This window comes from Triturus cristatus, chromosome 5_2 (genome assembly GCF_964204655.1).
Source record: "Triturus cristatus chromosome 5_2, aTriCri1.1, whole genome shotgun sequence".
NCBI lineage: Eukaryota > Metazoa > Chordata > Amphibia > Caudata > Salamandridae > Triturus > Triturus cristatus.
The window spans coordinates 1,000,418,443-1,000,436,827 of NC_140588.1; the positions used below are offsets into that span (position 1 = coordinate 1,000,418,443).

The window sequence follows — 18,385 nt, forward strand, 5'->3', positions numbered from 1 at the left end:
TAGGAAAGCATATCTGACGTAGCCAGCCCCCCTTCAGAGGAAGCACGTCCGCAGGGCCACCCGAACCACCCCACCCTCCCACAGGAACTGACCCAGGGTCGAGTTCACCCGACGGAACCAGCCCGGTGGAATCATATACGGATGATTCTGCAGCTGGTACAAAAGGCGGGGAAGGGCCACCATCTTGAAAATCGCAGACCGGCCGAATATGGTGAGCGGCATGCGGGTCCACAATTTGATGTCTTGGCAAACACGCTCCCACACGGGCACCCCATTACGCCCCCAAGACACCGCCGGAGTAGTTGATAAGAACACCCCTAAATACTGAAGTCCCCCGCCGCCATCCGCACCGGAGACGCCCACCCCTGCAACTGAGTCGGACCCCCCCAATACCCACAGGGTAGACTTCCGGGGGTTCATGAAGAGACCCGAAGTCTCACCAAATATCTGCATAATACGGAGTAGCCGGGCCCCGTGCGGTCAAGGTCTGTCAGAAAAAATAGGATGTCGTCCGCATAGAGAGCTATGCGATCGGCCAGTCCATTCTCCCACTCAAAGCCGGAGATTTGCCCGTCTATCCGCACCCAAACCGCCAAGGGTTCCATGGCCAGGGCAAACAGATACGGGGACAGGGGGCACCCCTGGTGTGTTCCACGCTGTACGGGGAAAGTCATTGAGGACGCCCCCGCTACCCTGACCGAGGCCGTAAGCTCCGTGTAGAGAAGCCGCACGTAGGATATGAACCGCGGGCCAAAATTCAAGCGTTGCAGCAGCAGGAACAGATATCGCCAGCTGAGGGAGTCGAACGCCCGATCCATGTCCGCCAACAACAGGGCTGCTGGAATCCCCAACCGTTGCACTTCAGCGACGGCCACATGGGCCCGCCGAATGTTATGCCGCGTAGCGCGGTAGGGCATAAAAACCGCCTGATCCGGGTGGACCAACGAGGTGATGTATGGCAGGAGACGATTGGCCAGAGCTTTCGCCAGAATTTTTGCCTCCACATTGAGGAGGGAAATCGGACGATAGGAGGCGTGTTCCTCCAGGAATCTGCCTGGCTTGTGGAACACCATAATTTCGGCATGCCTCCAGTCCCGGGGTAACAATCAACAATCTCAAGCCTCCTCCACCGCCGCCGTATAATGTGGACCTAATTGAAGGAAATACTTCTTGAAAAACTCACTCGGGAACCCATTCGGGCCCGGGGCCTTTTCCGGGTTGAGGCCACCCAGCGCCTCCCCAAATTCCTCCACCGTAAACGGAAGATCCAATGCAGTCCTTGCCACCTCTGATAAAGCCGTGATAGGGTGATCACGCAAGAACCGCTCTACCTCCGCTTCCGTGAGGCATTCGCAGGGACTATATAGGCCTGCGTAGTATGTAGCGCAGCTATTGGCGAGCGCACCTGGATCTGCAAGAGGCATGCCCCCTGGGTCCACGATCCCCGGGAGATCCTGGGTATGATACACCCCCTGACACAGCGTGTGTAGCATTGCACCTGACTTGTCCCCCCATTGGTACACTCGACTCCTGGTGGCTAGCCAAATCTGGTGTGCCTCGTCAAGCAAGAGAGATCCGTACGTCTGCTGTGCGTAAAGTAGCTGCCGGCGAGACACCTCGCCCCCATCCTCCCGGCCCTTACGCTCCAGTTCCGCGACCTCGGCCTCCGCCCGAACCAGCCCCGCTCAGCGCTCGCGGCGGGCCGCCGCGCAGTATGATATATCCGCCCGCATAATGTCTGCTTCAGCGCCTCCCACAACATGTCTGCCCCGGACACGGATCCCACATTCAGTGTCAAGATTGATCTAACGCCGTAGTCATATGCGCCCTATAGTCATTTTGTTGCAGGTGCCACACCGAGAGCCGCCAACGAAACGGCCGCCCCGCGCCCCTCATCCGTAGGACCGCAGACACTGGGGAATGGTCCGAAAGCCCTCGCGGAAGAATCTCCGCTGCCTCCAACCGGGACTCCGCGGCCCCAGAGAGGAAAATGTAGTCGAGGCGGGTGAAGGAGCCATGTACCGCCGACAGGTATGTGTATTCGCGGGCAGTGCTGTGGCAGCGCCGCCAGGCATCCACCCATGCTAGGCCACCGACCAGCGCATTGAGTTTCATCTGTCCACCCTCCCCTCGCCCCCGGCCCCCTGACTGTCGGTCCCTAGGGAGATCCATCACATCGTTCCAGTCACCCCCTATAATCCCCGGAACCTCCGGAATGTCCGCCCAGTGCGCCATGAGTTGTTCAGCAAATGTCCAGGACAGGTGGGGGGGGGCGTACACACTGCCAAAAACCACCTGTTCTGCCCCTATCCGCCCCAGAGCAAAGATATATCTCCCATGTGTGTCTGCCCAAGTCCGATGATGCGTCAATGGGACCCATTTATGTACCAATATACCCACACCCCTGGAACCCTGAATGAAACACTTGTGTGTATCCATAGCGCTGGAGGCATAGCACTTTCGTCCCCAACAGGTGCGTCTCCTGTAGGAGCAGTACATCCACAGAGGCCCTCTTCGCTCTACTGCAGGATCGCCCCCCTCTTGATCTTATCCAGGGCGCCCCGGACATTCCAGCTCAACACTTTTATTGTGGCTAATCGCCCACTAGACCCCCGGGAATCTGCCGCCATGGCAGGTATAACCATGATATGATAGCAGCAAAGGGACTCCGGCGTCTGTCTCTACCCATGCCCAGCTCTGTACAAAGGTGCGGTCAACCCTTAACCTAAGACCCCAACTACCCAACACGCCCCCCAACCCCGCTTGCCCCACCCCATACCTCACAAACATTGAAGTACCTGTCGCGGTGAGAGACATCCCAAGCCCCCAACCGTGGTCCTCAGGAGTTCCCAACCAATGGATCCCCAACTTGCCTCCCACAACTAAACCCCAGAATCCCCACCCGCAACCTGCTACGGTGGTATCTGCCCTTCACGTCATTCTCCGGGGCCAAGGCAACCCCGCGCACAAAGGAAGATGAAGCAGCCGACAGCTAGTCCATGATGCAAAGACAAATAAAACCTGAGCCCAGGGAGCTCCCGGGCCCTCAGGACCCAGCCAGCGGATGGCCAGCCCCACGCCGGGCCCCCCCGGACTTATTGCGACGGCGGGATCTGGAACGCCGTTGTCTCTTTGAATTGTTTCCCGCCGCCTCATTCTGGGATGAGACTGATTCCCTACCAGGGGGTGTATGAGGACGCAGCTTTACCGTCTCATCCGCCCATTTAAATATTTCCTCTGGCGATTCAAAGAACAATGTTCGGGGCTCATAGACAACCCTCAGGCGAGCTGGATAGAGAAGAACGTAGGATAGATGAAGCTCTCGCAATCGAGCCTTGGCCGCTAGGAAAGACTGGCGCTGCTGTTGGACCATGCGCGTGTAGTCTGGGAAGATGAGGATACGGGAGTTTTCAAACTGAAGAGGCTCCTTCTCTCTGGCTTGGCGGAGAATGACATCCCTGTCAAGATAATTCAGGATTTTAGCGATGACTGGCCGCGGACGGGCCCCCACCGGCGGCTTCTGGATAAGTGCTCGGTGCGCTCGCTCCACCACAAAGCAGCGGGACAGCGATTCAGGCGGGAGCCAGCCCTCCAGCCATTGGGAAAGAAAGCGCTCCATGCTGCTCCCCTCGCAGCCCTCCGGAAAACCCCCAAAGCGCAAGTTATTTCTGCGGGCCCGCCCTTCTGCATCCTCGACCCTGCCCGCTAGGCCCCGCTGGGCCGACTCCAAGGCCGCAACCTGCTTCCTCAGCGTCGCCACCTCGTCCTCCACACCCGACACCCTGGTTTCAGTCTCTGTGATGCGGGCAACCGCATTGCGCAGATCCTGGCGCAGCAGCATCACATCCGAACCAACTGCCCCAATCTTGGCATCCAGCATATCTCGGGACTGCGTTATAGCTGCTAGGAGGGCAGCATTGTCCGGCGTCGCCGCCGAGGAGCCCCCCGCGGCCGTACCCACCAGGCCCGGGCCCGTGAATTTATCAATCGGCCCCTGTTTCGCCGCGCCTCCACCATGTTTGTCCTTGGTCATTGTCGCAGACCCTACTCCAAGGCCACGGCCGCGCAAGACCAGGTGGGCCCAAAGGCAGGTCTCCTCCGCCATCTATGTTGCCGCCTCCGGGATGTTGCCTCTGAGACGAGTCCTCTGCGCCAATCGTCAGGTGAGAACCGTGGGGATCAGGGTCCTGGCCTCCCCGCCCCAGGCACCCAGCCGCCGCCGCCTGATCCGCGCGCCACTGGCCTGTTCCGGACCAGGCCCAATCACCGCCAGAAAGATCCAGGCGCTACCTCTCCGATGATGCCCCGGGGAAGGCGCGACGTCCACACCAACCCCGCCGGCCAACCGAGACAGGCCACGCCGTCTCAGGGGTCCAGGAAGCTGCAGCCCGCCCTGACCGGGCCGGATGTCCGTCCGTCCGTCTCAGCCGCCCCCCACAGGTCTCCTCACCCCCTGCGACCCGAATCGGCCGCCGAACCCCCGAATCACTGGTGCAACTGGGGGGGGGGTGGGAACAGAGCACGGCGCACAGGGAGCCGGGGCGCAGCGCTGACACGGGGCCCACGGCCGGGACACTCACCGCACCTCACTGCCACGCGAGCCCCTCCAGGCTAGGGCACCCCAGGACGCCTCCACAGGTCCCCTCCAGGCTGAGCTGATTTGTCTTCCCCAGGGTGCTGCTCCGCCTCCAGCCGCATACGCCGCCGTCCGGCCACCGCTAGGTTAAGTATGGGTCACCGCCGCAGCTTCACTCAGACAGGCAGCGCACGAGAGGCCGCGGCTCACATCGCCGCACCAGGCCGGAAGCCGCCCCTCGGTCGTCTTGCGGCTCGCGGGGGACCCCAGACCTCCAAAGTCGCTCGGGCCGCCGCCGCTGCCAGTCACCCCTCACCGCCGTCAAGCAGGGCACCTCAGCTCCGGGGAATAGGATAATTGAGCAGGATAAATGTTAAGGGCGGGTGGGAGCCGGCTCAAAACTCGTCCACCATCTTGGCTCACCAAGCCACGCCCCGATATTACCTGTTTTGAAGATGGAGATATCCTCTGTCACCTCACCGGGCTCTCACACCCTACTGTCCTCTGTCACCTCACCCCGCATGTGTGGCAGCCCGGGCTGAGACATCTTCCCGGGCAGACACACAGCCTCACCGGAGTACTTCACAGGTCTTTAAAAGACCGTTTACTTGCTAATGAGGCTTTGTTGTATTTCACCTCTTCTTAGCGCCCCTGCATCTCCACTCTATCCTGGAATCTCCCGGCCCCCATAGAGCAGTCTTTCTCGGAGTCCGGCGGTGTTTGCTGACACACTTTAAAAAAAACCAAAAAAAAACAAGGTACGATGTCTGCATGGTCCGCGGGCCGCCAAGGAAGGCTTGCCGGGCCGCTGGCGGCCCGCGGGCCGTACGTGTGGTGCTGTAGAGGGACCCGTTGAACCAGGGGTTTCTGACTTTGATTTGGGTTCTTTTTAGTTTAAGCGGGGCAAGATCCTCAAGAATGTTAGTTATGGTCACGGAGTAATGTTCCTTGAGGTCATTGACCGTTGTGATATGCGAAGACGGGGGGGGTCCGATTTGCAGCAAACCGCCAGTTATCCGTGAACAAGGTTCTTGGTGACTCTAACCCAACATTTAGGAATCACCGGTTGTGGTGCTCTTGTCTTGTGGGTGCCAGGTAATAGGAAGGTGATAGCATGGTGGTCAGACCAGTCACATGGGTCTATAGAGATAAGCTTGCCTGTTGATTCCTTAGCGATGATCCATTCCATTTGTAGAGCGCACGGCTACCACCAACGGTGGTGTCTCGGCGCTGAGCAGCGGGGAAAAAAAACAGCAGAGAAAAGAGAGAGCAAGATGGGCTAAGGCAGTCTAGAATGGCACCTTTCGAGTGTGTTGGGAGTGAGCAGACTTAGGTAAGGTCTTGGTCGGCCAGGAGGTCTTTGATGGGGTTGACCTGAGGATCCTTGAGATGGTTCCAGTGCTGATTGAATTCACCAAGGAAAATGTCTTTAGAGGTGGAGGAACCCTTGGCTGTGATGACTGTGTCATTGATGCCTGGGGGGTGGTAAAAGATGTGCAAGCTGCACAGTTGGGTGGCGTTGCTGCCTATGGAAAGTGCAAGGTGTTCGCAGGAGTCTGTAGAATCTGCCAGTTCAGTGACGAGGAGGTTAGAGCGGTAGATGCAGGCAATGCCTCCCCCTTTTTTTTAGATTGCCTGTCCAGCCTTGCGATGTTATAGTTGGGCGGGACTAAGAGGTCAAGGCAAGGAGATGAGGATTCATTGAGCCATGATTCGGTCAGGATTGCTAAGTCAAGTTTTTGGCTCAGGATGAGATCAGCGATATCGGCGGCGTGCTTAACTGCTGAGCGGCAGTTGATTAAGAGACCAGATAAAGGGGGTCGGAGAGAGAGACGAGAGTTGGGACGGACAGGGGTACTGGCGCTAAGTTACTATCAACCACACTTCTGTTGCGGAGGGTAGCTGATTTGTTGGGGTTGACCGTGACCGTGCGGATAGCCTGTTTGACATTCATGTCAGATGGACTGGGGGTTACTGGTGCAGGATTGTAGGTGAGGAGGATTGCTAGAATTTGCTCTCCTGTGAGGTCTAGTGGACTTGGGGTTGCAGGGGTGAAGTTTTAGGAGAGGAGGAGGGCTAGAATTTCCTTCTCCGAGAGGTGACAGGGCTGCTTGCGTGGGCGAAGGTGTCTCAAAGATAGTGGTGATGGGGGGGCTCGGAGGGAAGGGGTGGAGTGGAGTTCTGCGGGAGCTTGAAACTTGAGCAGGAGAGTTCAGTGAGGTGAAGGACTTTCTTAAGGTCCAGAATGGAGTTATGGATGCTCTGAGTTAGTTTGGCTGCTCTGTGGTGCAGAGATTCAATATCCAAATAAGAGGAAAACACTTGTTGGCAGGAGGTTGGTAGGTCAGGTGCGATTCTATTGGTAAGTGCTGGTGGTAGGTAAGAGGGGCTGGGTAGACTTGTGTTGCAGGCCCTTGGAAGAGTTTCAATCTCAAGGTCAGGGGGATGAGCTTGTGGGCAGGAGGCCAGTGGCTTGGGATTGTTTCTGTTGGCAGGCACTGGTAGCATGGTAGTGGGGCTGGGATGAACTATATTGTGAACCCTTGGAAAGGGGATTTGTGGGTGGCTTGGCACGTTTGGCGGGTTGGTCAGGGGATCGTTGGGACGGGTGTTTGTTATCCTGCAGGTGACCGGCCTATGCGACACATTGTAGGTGGGGGATGAACACTGGATGGAGGAGGGGGGGCAGCCGGATCTCTTTGAGGGATGGTGGAGGGAGAGTAGGAATGGGAGGAGAAACCCTAGAGGAAATAGGGGAGGCATAATATGCATAATCTCGAGAGCCGTTTGGAGTGGGGAACGCCCAGGGTTTGGTTGTTCTGGTCCGCGCCCTGGGTGGGGGTGGGCGGGGGGGGCTGTAGGGTCTATGGAGTGACTAAACAGGAGGCTTTTGTCCTTTCCCGTAGGGCTGCATAGAGCGGAGCGATGGAGGGGGTCGTGTGGCGAAAGAGGGTGTTGAGGGAGCAAGATAGGAGGCGGGTCGTGCGCATGTTTTTTGAGGAGCGTGAAAAGGTCCGCAAATTTGTTGAGGTTTTTGGTTAATGCTTGGATCAAGACGATACCATAATTGTAAAGGGTGATGGTAAGGTCAGCTCGCAAGAATGGGGAGGGCAAGATCGTGAGCTTAGTGCCGTACAGGATGTTCCTGGTTTCGTGTAGATTAAGAAGGTGCGAGATGGTTTTGCGCCACAGGGATGTTCTTCTGGAGTAGGAAATGAGGTCCCTGTTAATTTTCCCAAAATGTACCCAGGTCCTACGGTCTTTTAGGTTATACCATTGTTTGTAATGGGGCTAGAATTGAAGTGAGCCAAAAATTTGAGAAGCTGTGGAAGAGGGTTTTAGGAATTAAATGAGTGCTCAATGTTTCTTTGATAAGAGCATTGTAAAAATTGTTGTATTTCTTTGTTATGATTAAATAGAAATTGTATACTCGTAGGCAATAAAAAGCAAGTCCTGTTGTTGTGTGTGGAAGCAGACCTAATACACTTCCTGGTTCTGTTCCTCTCTCGGCACCTTCTCGATTGCCTGGTTTATAGCTGGTCCTGAATCTCTTTTAGTAGGGCTCTAAGTTCTTCCACCTTGTAGACCCTCCTCTTTGGCTAAGGATTTTGGGGCCTTTTGAATAGTTATATAGACTTTCCATATCCTATAATTCCGCCCTCACTGTCAGAAGGGATCTTCCTCCTCTCCTGGAAGAATGTGTACAGTCTGTTCGCTCCACGTATTAAATCTTAGGTGATTCACATTTACAAATTAATTATTTGCGATTCAATTGTTCGGAGTACCTTACCATCTTGTGTTTGCAATCTTTCACCTTGTTCCGCCTCCAAATGAATGTTTTGACTGTGCTGGGTGATGCTATTGTGAACTAGAGTCTTGAGCGCTTACTCACTGGGAGTTCCGTGCAGGATGGAAACTTGCTGTTCTCATTGGTCTCCTAATGAGTGGAGTGACTCTCCCAAAAAAGCTTTAGAATTTTAGGGCTCCAATCGCTTTGGCTGTGTCGTTTCTTTCCATCTGCTGCAATGACTCACCCACCGTTGTTCCAAATAGGCTGTCCCCAATGAAGTGCATGCTAATAGTTGAGGCTTACGCTTCCGTCTTAAAGCCTGAGACTCCAAGACAGGTTTAGCGTTTAAACCTCTTCAGTTTGGGTCCTTTGGGTCTATTTAATTGCCCAGTTAAGTAGAGGAAGTGTTTTTGGCAATCTTTGTGAATACCGTAAGTCACTATGTTAGCATTGCTCTATTTTGTACGACACTAATGCACTGTGCACAAGTTGCATAAAGTCATGCTGTGGCACCTACTTTACATATCTGTTCATTGTATGCATACCTGATGACTTTATGCTTGTCTTATTACTATATGAATACAATTACAATGTTTATACTTATTGAATAAAAAATATTGCAATACCTGGCACATACTTAGGCTTGTAGCACCTACCTACAAAATCACCATTGGTAACACCAATGATAAGCCATACTCGAACAAGAAACGAAGTAAGCAAATAGCAACTTTTGATTATCTACAAGATTTCTTTATTAACATTTATCGTTCATATAATAAAATTTTATAAAAAACATAATATATGCACATGTAACGATCTGAGTAATGGAAGACAATTCCCTAGAGCTCTAAATTATCATTTTCGTTAAAGCTGCAATGCTTTCTAAAGCTTTATGTGTGCTCTTTGTTCCTGGTGGTAGTTACTGGCAGTGATATAGCTTGCTTTATCAGATTATGGAAAGACAAGAACCATCTATTCAAAAACCATGTGTACACTGTAGTGCGTGTAGTGAAGAGGGATAGAATATGAATACTTTTTGATTTTGCATAACTCCCAAAAACATATTTGGGTCTTCTTTACATCTGATCCAGTAAATGTTTGAGGATTTAGGGAGGTTGAACTATTGTGGTGGCCAGAGACTGGATTTGTATAACTTGTTAGTATTCCAACCACTCGATTTTTATGTAAGTTGACATTTATAGTGCTAGATTCCTGGATTAAATTTGGGTTATAATTAATAGACCCGCTGTTGTCCAGGGACAGTTGATTGTGGTAGTTAGGCTAGTTGTTAAAGGTCGACACTCTATGGTGGCAATGTAAACCTTTTGGAATTACAAACGTGAAAATATGCGATGTTACTGCCTGTCTTAGAACATATCTTAGCTATTACAATCCAGACAATGGAAACATCAAGGTGATTCTGCTAGGTGAAGAATTGACAATGTTGTGATTGTATCGCTCTTTGCTCCACTGCTTTTTGTAGAGTCTTTCTGCTTTATAATGTTGCTTTTTAGATTTTTTTTAGCTGAAAATAAAATATTTTGTACATGTAACTCTGTGCATCAAAGTATTGAAAACGTCTAATAAAATATCGGTGTGACTAGGGTGCTGTATCACTCTAAGTACCAGAGATCACATCTGCAGCATATCATACATATATGAACCATGGGCATATTTTCCTTTCTTTGAACTACCTGAATATATTTACATCATATTTTATTAGTTCATTCATATGCAATAATATGTGTGTATGGACATCTCAACTAGATCAACTACCCGTCATGTGGCTCACCTGCTACTTAAAAAAAAGAAAGCAGTGACAATATTTTTGACAACATTTCTGAGGAGCAGGACACAGGCATATGACTTAAACACATAATTTTGCTGAACTCATACCAGAGAACTTAGTCGTTTACTTCTTTTTTATCTTTGTGCTACAAAAGAAGAGATACAGGTGGAAGGAGAAGGCAATTTGAAGTCATGAAGCACTATAGTGAATGAGCCACCACTGGAACTAAATGAGGGGAACACCATTAAATCTTCTGAGACATGTTGATGCCTTTTTTTTAAGTGATAGGTGGATGATTTTCACTTGGCTTCTACCTTTTATAGCTGCATATGTTATCACGTGGGGCCAGTGCCGGTAAGTAAAGCCATTTTAAAGGCTTTCTCAAATGTATCTTTTGTGTGACCACATTTTCCCCTCAGTAATTCAAGCCTGATGAAGTTGGGACATGCCCGTCTCCATTACAGCATTACTATGTTGTTTGTAACGTGTAAACAAATTAACTGCTCCTTGCATGCAACCCATTTACAACCATCAGAGCTATCCGTGTGCAATCCCTGCACACAGCTTGGGGAACCCTGCCCTGCACCCATGCTTAATCATTTGTTTGTTACTACATTAATGCCACAAGAAATCGTTTTACTAGTTTGAAGGTCTGGATAATTGATCTACGAAGGTTGATTAATGCAAGGCTTTTAGGATAATTATTGACTATGTAATGATCTTCATTTAGATTAATTGAATGTAAATGCGCCCTTGTGGATATTTTGAAAATAGTGCAAGGATCCAGTCCATGAGAACCATGGTGGGCACAGTAGTCCTACTTTGACTGATCCGTAATGTCATTGAATGTTTGAACTTTGCATCAAGGGGCAGGTGCCTTCTTATGTTTTCAGCTTGTCCATCAAAGGTAGGTTTGGAATATTTCACTCTACGATGGATAAAGAACATATTACATAACTATACAATAATTGAGCTATATAACGGACTACATAGTATGGTCTAAATCTCGAAGCCAGCCTCTCTGACCCGAAATGTTTGCCTTGCTCACCCTTTAATAAACATCTGGAACACCAGTGATTTTAAGGCACACTGCTTAAGAAAGAGTAAACGACCTTCATCTTCGTGTCACATAATCTAGTACTTTAGATGGCTGAGTCACTAGCCTTGGCACTCCTGAGGTCTTTGCAAAGTTTATTAGCATTGCCAGGCCATAATCCAAGTTCTCCTTGGCGTGTAGTGCTCCTTGTCCAGACGGTTTCATTGTCCCCACCTTAAAATGTGCCTTTTACTTGCTAGTTTTTACTTGATTTTTAAGTTTATGGAGAGACTGGGACTTGCTGCAAGCTGCCATTGTGTTGTAAACCATTCACTGCTGGTGGTGGACATAAAGAGCTCGTAAGACTGTTGTGATTCATGGAATCTGGAATTGGAAGTGGGCTCACAGAGCCCATGTCATCATGAACAGAGTCCAGCCCACCAAACTGCGTCGTTTTCTTCTTAATTATTTTCCTTTCTTTCGCCCTTCTGTTCTGGAACCAAATTTTGATCTATTCAAAAAGAAGAAAATGAAATTATAACATACAATGGTGTTAATGATATATTAACTACAAATATATCTGATGTAAAAAGAAATACAAAAAAAGAATAAGGTCACAGGATTACACTTTCAGCTTGGGGCAATCAGGTTTCACATAAGAAATATGCAGCTGTAGTTCTTCGTGTGTATGGCCAGTGAGAATTACAGACTTGACATGCAACTAGAGATAGCAAAGACAGCAAAGGTTCCTCATTTTTGCCCTATTCTCTAATCACCTCTTATTCTCTTGATTTGCTACTAAATCGTGTTGTGTCAGCCAACGAAACTCTAGTATGGCCCATGCACTATTTGCTTCGGAAAATGCTTTTAGATTCTGAAAAACGGTGTACCCATCGAGGACTTCATTAGTGACCCCGTCACTGAAAATCCAGCACCAACCTGGGCCTAGCTGCTACCAGTCCTAGCCTGGGCCTAATCACCCGAGCCTAACCACCACTGGCCTCTGACACGTTCAGCAAACTAAAGAACTCAGCACCCAAAGCCCCATTGCCAGCTGCATCTGTGCTTTTTGCTCACAGCAGCCTCTCGGTACATCAGGCCACCAAGTGCAGACCACACAAGGAACAGCATTAGGATGGACTACATCCATGCAAGCAGCCTGCTCGTCACCAAATTGGCTATCAGTAACGTTCGATAACTGAGTCATGGGTCTATAACAAGTCCACCTCCTCACCTATCTGATCTTCTTCCAGAAGGCGTAAACATTCTGTAGGGGGGAACATTTCCCTTGCTTCATCCTGTGCAAGCAGGACTCAGCTGAATCAAAGCACAGAAAGAATAGCATCAGTAGTTTCATATGACCTGGATTACAGTGTTGATAATGATAAGGTCATTCTGGTTCTAGTAGATCTCTCATTGGTACTCAGCATCATCGAACCACACCATTTTATTGAACAGGCTAGTGAAAGCCACAGTTCAGTATTTTGCTCTTACGTGGTTGAAAGACATTTTTTAGAATATGAAGTCTTATATAGGTCAGTTTTATCCCCGACCGTGGTAATTGTTGTAGTGAGTTGGGGGACCCCTGCAAGCCACAAATACATACAATTTTAGTACTGCGTGTCATTAGTTGAGCACGCATAGACAACTCCCAAAAGTGTGCCAAGTTGGTCGTAGAGGAGCAACGTGGAGTGTGGAGAGCACCAGCCTGCGCGAGTGTGGAAGAGGGGCCCCCTGTGGGGGATCCAGGAGGCCAGGCATTAGTGAGGCCCTGCACGAGCGTGAGGAAAACATGCTGGGGCGCCTATGATAGCGGAGCAATCCAGGAGAAGTGCTGAAGGATCCAGGCCTCTCCCTGGTGTCGCCTGAAGAGCCAGGAGCAGCAGTTGGCAAGGCACACCACTCACAGGGTGGAAGGGGGGCCAGCTGGAAAAGTGGAGGGATGGTGGAAAGGACCCAGTAGACAAACGCAGGTGGTGCCAGCAGCCGAGACACACGGAGGGACAGTGCCGGGGGGCTGCCCCCTGGGTTGAGAGCTGAGGTGGGACAAGAAGTTTAAGTTGGCCGGTCTTGTGGAGGAGCACAGCAAGGTGGGGAGCAGTGCCACAAGGAGGGACAGGCCTCTGAACCCTCGTCCGGAGCCGGGATCCCTAGCGGGGACAGAATGGTGGAAGGGTAGGCAACGCTTAGCCTGTGGTGCCCTCAACACAACGGAGGCACTGAGAGGGGTGGGCACAGATGGCGTGAGACAAAGACCCTAAATCGCAGTGACAGGGGAAGCTAGACAAATTCGCCAAACCCCTGCAAGGGGTGGACCCCCCCACGTCGGCCTCCATGGGTGTGCCGAACAATAACGTCCTCCTTCAAGCGATTCGGTCCTCCAGAGAGGCACTGGAGGGTAAAATTGACGGAATTAAAATAGACGTTAGCTTGCTCCGTCAAGACCTGCGGAATGTCTCCGAAAAAGTCACGCAGGCAGAGCACCGTATATCAGAGGTGGAAGACACCACGCATACACTCCGGGGGGAGGTCACAGAGTTGACGGCGGCCATGAAAGAAGTGCTATAGAGGGTGGATGATGCTGAAAATCGGGCACGCAGAAATAACCTGCGCTTTCTCGGCTTTCCGGAGGCCATTGAGGGAACAGATGCTGGTGCTTACCTGCGACAGTGGCTGCTGGATTCACTACCGGAGGTACGCTTCTCGCCGTGCTTTATCATTGAAAGGACACACCGCATACCAGGGACTCGGCCTCCGGTGGGGGCGACACCCCGTCCGCTGATAGCAAAGTTCATCAATTATCAGGACCGAGAACTTGTGCTCCGTGGAATTCGACAGAAGGGGGAAATTAGGAAGAACACCACCAAAATGATGGTGTTCCCAGATTACTCAAGTGAGGTGCAGAAGCAAATCAAAAAGTTTGACTCTGTAAAAGACAAATTGAGGCAGATGCAGCTCACCTATATGCTCCTCTTCCCGGCTAAGCTCAAGGTGATATATCAAGCCAAGTTCATGTTCTTTAACACACCGGAGGAGGCCTCGCACTGGATAGAGGAACGCCCTCTGCTTGGGGCCACGGGGACCCAGCGGCCCCGCGGTGGAGAAGCACCAATCAGACGCAGCAATAGGCCCCGAACACAACGGCTTAACTGGAGGAACGGTGAGACAGCTCAGAGTGGACACAACAGGGCAACACCATATCGCGTCAGAGGGGCGGCGGGCCGGACACCGAGGACCTCGGACTCAGAAAGCATTCACCAAAGGGATCGTCCTAGCGGACAACCCAGGAGGGAGGAGGCGGCCCTGCAGAAATCGGCGGACTGTACAGACCAGGACATTACTACGGATTCGGAAGAAGATCATCCCTTTTTGCTAAACATTAATCTCCTTGAGAACCCGGGAGAGACAGGCACTGCAAATGGCGCAGACACGCAGACCCGACAGGAGGACATTACCCAATGCTGAGTAGTGCTGGGTATGGAGATCTGACAGTACGCAGACTGAGGTGCTCGCACGCCACCCCACATGTGTAGTCCTTTTCTTTGGTGTGTTTGAGAGTACTTAGTCCCGCTCCCCTACGTCTTTTACTCCCTCCCCCTCTTCTCTCCCCCCCCCCAGCTTCCCTTCTTTCTTTTGCTGGTTGTCTTTTTTTTTTGATTGACTTTTCTTTCGCATTAGTTTATTTGGTGGAGAACCTCCTTGCCTCAACGACAGTCTGAGATGCTGGCAGTCTGGGACGTTGGCCTTCTGTTGGTGTGAGGGAGGCATATAGTTCCTAGCGGGGGAGGGTTGGGGGAGGGGGAGGAGTTTGAGTGTCTAACAGTTGGGGGGGTGGGCGACAGACCTCTCCTGATCCATATACGACAAAGTTGGTCATGTTGGATGAAGGGTGAGTGCGGGGGTTGGGGTTGGGATTGGGGGGGTGGGAACGGGGTGTTACTACATTTATTTGCCAAAATGGTAGGAATGTATTTGTTACAAGAACACAGAGAAAGCGAGGATGGGGGAGGGCCAGAGCGGAGGGAACAGTTCGACAAAACACAGTAAGGATGACATTTAATCAGGCCCCATATTCAGTTTTATCGTGGAATGTGAACGGGATGGGGAATAAGGTCAAGCGAGGGCTGGTGGGGGCGTATTGTAGAAGGTTGAAGCCTGATGTGATTCTTCTACAAGAAACGCACCTAAAAGGCACGTGGTGCGGCTTTCTGGGCCGCAGAGCATATACAACGCTGGCACATGCGGGGTTTTCCACAGGGGCAAGAGGTGTTGCCATACTAATACGGAAAAGTCCGCCATTCCGGATAGAACGCACCTGGATTGACCCCAATGGGACATATGTGGCAGTGAAAGGGCTGTGGGACAGACGACACATCACTTTTATTAGTGTGTACGCGCCCCCCAGGTTGCAGAAGCAAACGATGGACCAGCTGGCTGCAGTTATTCTGGAAGCTGGTTCTCACACCCACATTATGGGAGGGGACTTTAACGACGTGAAGGATCCTACATGGGATCGCACGACAGTCCAAGTTGGAGGCCCCAAGGAGACCCCACTCAAGAGATTCGCAGACATACTGACGCTCACGGACTTATGGCTTAGACAACACCCTCAGACAAAAGCCTACTCTTTTTACTCAGGTGCCCACAAAGCCTTTTCGAGATTGGACTATATATTCACCCTGGCGGGGGAAATAGGGGAGGTACAAAAGATAGAATATCTGGCAAGGGGTCTCTCAGACCACTCGCCTTTGTGGCTAACGGCGGGGGCTCAGACACAACGTCAGGCGGGGGAATGGAAGCTGAACTCAAGGGAGCTACGGGATCCTCAGGTGGCTACAGAGATTAGGGTGGATACGGAATTATATTTCCGTGAAAATGTAGGGTCCGTGGATTCCGCCATCACACTCTTGGAGGCTTATAAACCCGTCCTTCGGGACAGAGCCCAGAATATTATAGCACATAAAAAGCGTAAAGAGAGTGAGGAGGCAGCGAGGATTGAAGCACAGCTCCTGTAGACCGAATCGCAAGCCATTGCAGGCGATGACCACTCTTTGTTGCGAAGACTAAAACTCCTTCAAGAAGAATACCTTGTGCTAGCCCAAAAGGATGCGCAACACGCAAAACAGGCTATGTATAGGCGACTGTACGATGCAGGCAACAAGACAGGTAGATTGCTTGCATGGCTTAGCAAAAAAGAGTTGGAAAGCAGATGGGTAGCCCAGATACAGATGGAAGATGGTCACACCCACATAACCCCGCTGCAATAGCAAATGCAGGGTACTACGAGGCCTTTTATGAAAAACGTTCATTGGCAGACACAGAGCAGATCCAGGCATATCTACAATCCATACAGCTCCCTAGGTTAGGCACTAGTGAATCACAGACCCTAGATGAAAAACTTATGAAGGCGGAAATCATAGATGCCATAGGCCAGATGAAAACGGAGAAGGTCTCGGGTCCCAATGGGCTCCCCCCGGAATTTTTCAAACAAAACGGGGCACTTTTTAGCCCACATCTCCTTCAGTTGTACCTAGAGGCGCATGGGTTGGGCAATCTCCCTGGGGACCTGCGGACAGCCACCATTGTGGTGATACCCAAGGAAGGTCGACCGTTAAAGAGATGAGGTTAGTATCGACCCATTTCCCTCATAAACATAGAGACCAAAATATTAGCCAGAATTCTGGCCAATAGGCTTACCACGGTCATTACCAGGCTGGTTCACCGGGACCAGTCAGGCATCATGCCAAAGAGGTCGACGAGACTTAACCTCGGAAGAGTATGTAACTGGCTGGAGATAGTAAAGCATAGAACTGACCCACATCTCATATTGTCCCTGGATGCTGAAAAAGCATTCGATATAGTTCACTGGCTGTTTCTCATGGCTGTCCTGGAAAGACTTGGATTTGGCCCCGCTTTCAGGAGGTGGATAGCTACTCTGTACGAGGGACCGTTGGCAAGGGTTAGAGTCAATGGGGTGACATCTCGGGAATTCACAATAGGAAGGAACACTCGCCAGGGATGCCCCCTGTCCCCTCTGCTTTTCGCTATGGTTTTAGAGCCCCTTGCCTGTGTCATCCGAGCGCACACATTCATAACTGGTTTTCGAGTAGGTGACAATGACAAACTCGACAAACGTATTTCCCTGTATGCCGATGACATACTATTGTATGTCACAAACCCCGGAACGACACTCCCTAATATTATGGCAAGCTGCGAGGATGGTGCACACACGGGGCACAAAATCAATTGGGAAAAGTCATGTATTTATCCAGCAGGGCGGAATGCCGAGCATACTGCTTACCCAAGCCAGTTATAGGTCGCGCCCAGAGGAATAAAGTATTTAGGAATATACGTTACACTAGATAAGACACTGGCGATGGAGCGTAACCTTTATAAGGTGCTTGGGGAATTTTGCTCATATGCGGAGAGATGGGCATCCCTGCCACTGACGCTGCTCGGCAGAGCGGCACTCTACAAAATGATAGTACTCCTGAAATTTCTATATGCTTTGCAAAATACCTACCACCTGATACCAGAAGCGGTGTTCACCAGGATCGACGATATTTTGAGAAAATTTCTCTGGGGTGGGAAACCCCCTAGGATAGCACTGGCGAAGTTAAAATGCAACCAGTACAGTGGTGGCATTTCATTGCCAGACCTTCGGGCTTATTACTGGGCGGCCCATCTGATTGTAGTGAATGAGTGGGCATACGGAGAGAGGGACCACCCCACATATGCGCTTGAACACACAGTTTGTCAATAGACCTTACACGCATTACCTCTCTGGGGGCAGGGGAACTGCAAAGCTGCTGCCAGCCACGCAAATTGTGATGGCGGCGTGGAAGAAAGCAGAGTGACGCATGAAATGGGATGGCCGGGTGACTAGGGAAACCCCGCTTTGGGTGGGAACACGACTTAAAGAATTTTCTAAACTGACAGGCTTTCGGAAGTGGGATTTGGTGGGCATTTCTCAACTTAAAGATATAGTGTATCGTAAAGAGCTAGTGACGTTTTCATACCTCCAGAAAGAATATGACGTGAATCAAACGCAACACTTTAAATATCTGCAGCTGAGGCATGCATGGCGGGCACAGCATATCGACATGGAGGGACTCCCCGAGTATGCACCATTGGAAGGACGGTTACTGATGGACGATATAGAGGAAAAGGCGGTATCCTGGACGTATAGGACAA

The 18,385-nt window shown here is 51.1% G+C and overlaps 1 protein-coding gene across 1 annotated transcript in view; it reads right to left on the reverse strand.

Annotated features, from left to right (window-relative positions):
- Nucleotides 1-9,106: 9,106 nt before the first annotated feature.
- The window catches only part of LOC146829569 (homeobox protein CDX-4-like), a 32,259-nt gene continuing 22,980 nt past the window's right edge, over nucleotides 9,107-18,385 (reverse strand). Inside the window, exon 3 of the mRNA XM_085606700.1 lies at nucleotides 9,107-11,702. Coding sequence (XP_085462826.1) covers nucleotides 11,472-11,702 — 231 coding nt within the window. The 3' untranslated portion in view covers nucleotides 9,107-11,471. The remainder of the gene's footprint in view (nucleotides 11,703-18,385) is intronic.